This window comes from Hypomesus transpacificus, unplaced genomic scaffold (assembly GCF_021917145.1).
Source record: "Hypomesus transpacificus isolate Combined female unplaced genomic scaffold, fHypTra1 scaffold_184, whole genome shotgun sequence".
Classification (NCBI taxonomy): Eukaryota; Metazoa; Chordata; class Actinopteri; order Osmeriformes; family Osmeridae; genus Hypomesus; species Hypomesus transpacificus.
In genome coordinates this window covers 90,056-96,483 of record NW_025813733.1, presented here as the reverse complement: position 1 = coordinate 96,483, position 6,428 = coordinate 90,056, and the positions used below count along the sequence as shown (strand labels likewise).

Here is a 6,428-nt window from a genome sequence, read left to right as displayed (position 1 = left end):
CAGCGTTTCTAGGGCGACAGGCCGGTGAATACTAAATGACGACGGCTCATATTATGCCTCTATAATACTAGCGTGGCTGTTTAAAAAGGGCAAGGTTATGCAGGATGTGCGATATTCTCTCACCAATCAGTAGTCGGCCATGTTTCAAGACACCTTGTTGTATCATTCCAGCCCGTGTGGGACCTCGACAAAGACGTACCCCCAAAAAACACCCGGAACAAGATTCGTGCAAAGGACCCCCCATATATTGCAAGTCGGGTTAAGCCAGGTATCATTCAGTGGAAAAGCACCATAACACCTGGAGTCAGGGAAGATCTCACTGGATATTTTAATGGGTAGATATAAAAACGCTAACAGATTGAGCCTGTTTGGAGACCGGAGGGGCTGGGTTGTGGGGTGGTTAGGCGGAGGGGGAGAGAGTCTGCAGGCTGGTCTTCACTGTGGACAGGTTCACCTTCCAGGCGCTCAGGCTGTCAGCTAGCTGCTGCCACTGCTGCTTGCCAAAGGTGCGGTGTGTGCTGTGGCTGTAGGGGGGAGAGAGAGAGGGGGGAGAGAGGAATGGAGGGGGGACAAGAGGGCGAGAGGGGTGGAGGGAAAGAAGCATGGAGATAGAGAGGACATGTTAAGCTGATACATGTAAAGGTGAATCAGGGAACACATTCAACAGCCTTGCAGGTGTTTTTAGGTTACTTACCTCACAACAACTTTCCGCTGTGTCTGGTCGATTTTGCAGTACACCATTTTAGTCCTCACAGCTACGAACAAGAAGCAGATAGGAAGGAACTCAGAGACAGGCAGAGAAGGTTTGTGTCTGTTTGTCTGTCAAGAAAATCATGAAACCAACAACAAATGCAGCAGGGCCAAAAAGCACATGAACTTATGGGTCCCAGCAAAAGGGCCCCACAAGACCACACACACAGAGGAGTTACCATCGATGACGAAGGCTTCCACATCCTCCGCCCCGATCTGCAGCTCCTGCTGCATGGTGTCGAAGGAGATCTCCTTGCACTCCACCGCCATCCCCATGAAAGTGAGGAGACGCATCTTAGACAGGTTCTGCTCGTGGGACAGTTCTGGACACACACACACAGATCACTATAACATAACATCACTATACTAATAACATCACTATACCATAACATCACTATGCCCAGAACATTACTATAACATAACATCACTATACCCATAACATTACTATACCATAACATCACTATACCATAACATCACTATACCCAGAACATTACTATACCATAACATCACTATACCATAACATTACTATACCATAACATCACTATACCCATAACATTACTATACCCATAACATCACTATACCATAACATCACTATACCCATAACATTAATATACCATAACATTACTATACCCACAACATTACCATACCTATAACATTAATAACCACTGCATTACTATCCCATAACATTCTATTCCCAATTCATTAATGAGGAGCGATGATCACAGTGTTTGTGTGGTCGTCATATGCTCTCTACCATGAACAGATACCCAGTTATTACACCTGACTGAGGGAGGGTGTTTGGTTTGCATCTCTGCCTAGCAGGGTGGAGAGAGTGAAGACCTGCTCTGATTAACACAAACAGCCCTGGCGACAGAGGGTCGCCACGGTAATTACACCTTGGTGCAGTGAGGGAGAAGCTGCTGACGCAGGCACATTCCTGCTCTGGGACAACAGCACGCTGGCGGCTGTGTCACCGTCGGCAGTTGGGCCGCTAGCTGCGAGCTAACCACTCTGCTCACACCCTTACTCACCGAGGGAATCGATAAAGTCTTTGTTGTTCTCGTAAAACTTGACGTAAGCCACCAATTTGCCACTCACAAAGATGGTAAGAAGCTAAAAAAAGATACGAAAAACAAATATTGATCAATTTTAAGTTAGGGGGTTAACGTGGGGCGCTCCAGTCAGGCAAATCTACACAGTCCCTTTTAACAATGTCACAGGGGGCATCACAGACACCAAAAGGTCAGCAGGAGAGGTCAGGAGTCAGGCTAGGGGTCAGGCTAGGGGTCAGCAGGGTCCATACTCACGTCGTGTATGAGTTCTCCCTCCAGGAAGCGGACCGGCTTGAGGGCCAGGAGGTGGTCGAACAGGAAGGTGTTGGGGTCCTTCAGGGCTCGGACGACACACCTGGGGGAGGAGCCAGCAGCATGTGAGTGACAGCAGGGCGAGCCAATGAAGAGGCCATTTTCAAATGCTAATTATTAATAATAATGTGTCAATATAGCAGATGCTGATTCAAAGCAGCGTACGGGGGGGGGGGGGGGGGTGAACCTGCGACCTCTTGGTCTGCAGTGAAATGCTCTAACTACTGAGCTGGGAGGGGGCCTACCTGTGTGCGTCAACACGAGCCTGTGAGGCATTGTCTTCTGTATAACTCCCCAGGAGCTCCACCATCACCTTGGCTGCAGAGTCACTGGGAACACACACACACATCAGGATCACATGATACACACATCAGGATCACATGATACACACATCAGGATCACATGATACACACCTCAGGATCACATGATACACACCTCAGGATCACATGATACACACATCAGGATCACATGATACACACATCAGGATCACATGATACACACATCAGGATCACACGATACACACATCAGGATCACACGATACACACATCAGGATCACACGATACACACATCAGGATCACATGATACACACATCAGGATCACACGATACACACATCAGGATCACACGATACACACATCAGGATCACACGATACACACATCAGGATCACACGATACACACATCAGGATCACACGATACACACATCAGGATCACATGATACACACATCAGGATCACACGATACACACATCAGGATTACACGATACACACATCAGGATCACATGATACACACATCAGGATCACACGATACACACCTCAGGATCACATGATACACACATCAGGATCACACGATACACACTAGTCCAGTCCCAACACACACACAAATAGATAAGGTATAGATGTGTGGTAACAGAGCCGGTCTGAGATCTAGATGTGTGATAACAGAGTCAGTTACCTTTTCTTACAGTCCACCAGAGCCTCGTACACCAGCCTCAGCAGGATGTGCTTCTTCTCTGTGTTCAGATTCCAGTCTGTGATCCACTTACGAACCTAAACATTTCATTTATATTCTGTTATTTTAGGAGCTTTTATCAAAAGAAACATAACAATTAAGCGTTTAAGAAAACCCACACACAATCTTAAGAATGTGTTAAAAACAACTTATTGCAAACTTCGCGTAAAAATCTCTACTGCCTGAGAAACACTTTGAGTGAGAACAAAGAGCTTGCTTCCAAGGTGAGAGTGCAAAGTGAGTGTGCAAGGTGAGCATGCTACACAAAGTGTACATGGCTGGCCTGCAGGAGAAAGGCAGCCAGCGAGCGTACCTGGTCGAGGTCGGTGGGGATGAAAGCGATGGCGTTGCAGGTGGCGGCTACCTTGATGAGGCCGCAGTACACCGTGTACCTCACAGGCGTGTTCTCATCCATACCGTGAAACAGGTTACTCAGCCTGCAGCCACACAGTAACACAGGACCACAGAGAGACTAAGAACACAGAGAGAGAGAGAGGGTGAAAGGAAAGAGATATACAGAGTGTGTGTATGAGAGATTGAAAGGAGAGAGAGAGGATAGAGATATTGAGAGTGAGATAGAGACATTGAGAGTGAGATAGAGAGACATTGAGAGTGAGATAGAAAAATATTGAGAGTGAGATAGAGAGACATTGAGAGTGAGATAGAGAGACATTGAGATAGAGAGACAGTGAGAGTGAGAGACATTGAGAGTGAGATAGAGAGCCATTGAGATAGAGAGCCATTGAGAGTGAGAGAGCTGATCTGGGTGTTGAGCCTCACAGCTGCATCCTGAGAGACGGCCTCTCTCCCTCCCTGAACTTCACCAGCTTCTCACAGAGACTCTCGATCAGGGCTTCCTGTTTCTCTGTCTCCAGGATCAGCAGGAGGGACACGATGCTGTTCATCACACTCTCCACGTCTACACACACACAGCAAGGAAGGGTCAATGGACTGCATTTATAAAGCGCTTATGTACCTTACCCAAGGCGCTTTACATTTTAGCCTGTCATCTACATGTTCTCACACACACACACACACACACCAACCGCGGCGAAGCTGGCCTGCCCACATCAGGAACAAGTTCTCAACAAGGGTCAAAGTTAGAGTGGATTCCACATAACGGAAGGGAACGAGTAGAAATGGTAAAGGACAGAAAGTAGGGATGAGGACGGGAACATGGAGAGAGAAGTCGTTGCTCTGGTGCGTTGCGATGGGGGTTGTTGCAGGCGTCTCCGACCGGACTACTTGGTTTGATCTCCCTTTCATCACCTTTGTCATCGTCCTTAAGGCAGACGTCACACGCCTCGATGATCTGCGCGAGGTCTACGTGAAGACCCAGTTCGGAGTTCTCCTCAGAGATCTCTGCTCCCTTGGCCTTCAAGTAGCATCTGAGCTCGGACGCCTGTCAACAAAACATAATCAGTTAATATACTCGAGATTTCACTCAAACAGTAAAAGATCATTTATTATCTAGATGCGTAGTCTGGGATTAACGATCTGGCAAACATAAGTGTAACTCTTAGCTATGTAGCTAGCTTTACCTTTAAATATTGCTAGTTGCAAGCTAACAGCTGGCAGAAGCAAGTGGATGTTTTTCTTTGCTGAAGTTACTACAAACTTAACTGTTCACATGATATCAAAATAACTAGCTGGCTAGATGGAAAATGTGTCTTGGTTCAATATTTACTAGGACGTAGGACAGCTAGCAAAATCAATTAACTAGCAACCTTACGCATAATTAACACAGGCTCTGCTTCGACTCATGTGGCTAGCCTTGGTATCTTGCTAGCATTAGCAAGCATAGCTTGGCTTGGGTGTTCAACCTTTGTCAATGCATCCCCATGTGGGTTTTAACTCGTTTGAAAATACAGTTAAAATACTCCTATCGTACCTGGTCCTCTTCTGTTATGTCGATAAATGCTGGTACACTCATTTTGGATGATTTTAGTGAGCACAGACGAAATCCACGCTCGCACCGCTGATGACCCCGGCGGAAAAGAAAAGACGAACCTGCCGGTGAACATGATGCACTTCCGGGTTATCTTGCTAAAGGGACCGCACTACAAAAATCGGATTACATGCTGCACACATGCACTCGTGTAATAAACCAACTTTTAAAAAGTGGGTTTAGGTAATCTAATGTCACGGACCAGTAACAATACACATTTACAAGACACACTTACAAGTCAGTTACTTGAATACGTAATGTTTTGATACGGTGACATTTTGTCTTCATAGCCCACTGGGTGATGAAACGCTTGCAAAAACTGAACAATATCAACGGTACACTCCAACCAGAGTTCATAGTGTTCCAAGTTTATGGATTGCATGATAACAAGACCATCTCAATGTCCCATCACTCTCATATCAGAGCATTTATCTCATATCAGAGCATTTATAACTCTTGGATGAGATTTACGGAGGAAAAGGCGATCCGCAGAGCAAGGTTAGCAGATTGAATTTCCCGGTGAAGACCACCGTGAAAACAGCGTAAATTTTAACCTCCGGAAAACATGTTAGCATCAGATGGGGTGACACTCCCCCCTGACCCAGGGATACAACACCGGAGCCTGTAGGCCCTATATCAAGTGGGATATCCCGGCTAAGCTAGCTCCACTGACAGGCCACTTTCCCCAGGAGTGATTGAGGTAGTGGAGGTTCCAAGGTCGCGAGGGAGTGACTGGATCAGCAGTTCACTTTAAAACCAGGGATTCAGTTTACCAAGTTATCAAGGTGTCAGCCTCACTCTTTCAGGTTAAAGCTAAGTTCCAAACAATAGAGTCCCTTTTACCATCCCATTAAACTGATGCATTCTGACCCTGACCACCAGTCTTGGTCGGTCAACTGTCACGATTATCCTGTCATGGAGTTACAACTGTGGGTCTCAGAGGTGAAAGTCAATACCTATTTTTTATACTATAGACTAAGTCTATACTGAATGGACAGTCACTGTCCATTTTAAACTTGCCGCTCTGGGTTAGATGGAATAAAAAAAAGGGTTGGGTCAGAATTCTTCCTATGATTTGGATTCATTCAGAATCACAGGAGAGAGGGAGAAAGAGAGAGAGACAGGGAGAGGGAGAGACAGAGAGGGGAAAGAGAGAGAGAAGGGGGGAGTGTGTGGGGGAGAGAGAGAGAGAGAGCGCTTTTGTGGTATGTATCTACTCATGGTTCCTCAGAAGTCGTTCTTACCACCTCACATATAAAACTGTAAAGTAATAAACCCTGTTATGCTTGGCTGGATAAGTATCTGAGGGGGAAAGCCCAGGGAAGTTGAGGGTTTCACCATAGCGCTCACTCGATGCGTC

The 6,428-nt window shown here is 46.4% G+C and overlaps 1 protein-coding gene across 1 annotated transcript; it reads right to left on the bottom strand.

Annotated features, from left to right (window-relative positions):
• Window positions 1-310: 310 nt before the first annotated feature.
• On the bottom strand, window positions 311-5,135 carry eif3m (eukaryotic translation initiation factor 3, subunit M). Its single transcript, XM_047051876.1, has 11 exons — window positions 5,012-5,135; window positions 4,390-4,522; window positions 3,901-4,039; window positions 3,434-3,557; window positions 3,064-3,158; window positions 2,360-2,443; window positions 2,058-2,157; window positions 1,782-1,863; window positions 930-1,073; window positions 695-755; window positions 311-524 (listed from the first exon to the last, which is right to left on the bottom strand). Exons 1-11 carry the CDS (start codon window positions 5,051-5,053, stop codon window positions 401-403), a joined length of 1,128 nt encoding a protein of 375 aa, XP_046907832.1. The 5' UTR covers window positions 5,054-5,135; the 3' UTR covers window positions 311-400.
• Window positions 5,136-6,428: the final 1,293 nt, after the last annotated feature.

Bases quoted from the DNA above. Each gene is read 5' to 3' on its own strand.
- eif3m (XM_047051876.1), bottom strand. From the start codon at position 5,053: ATGAGTGTACCAGCATTTATCGACATAACAGAAGAGGACCAG. The intron at 4,523-5,011 runs GTACGATAGGAG...TTTTGTTGACAG, and splicing joins ACATAACAGAAGAGGACCAG to GCGTCCGAGCTCAGATGCTA. The intron at 1,864-2,057 runs GTGAGTATGGAC...ATCTTTTTTTAG, and splicing joins AGGGAGAACTCATACACGAC to CTTCTTACCATCTTTGTGAG.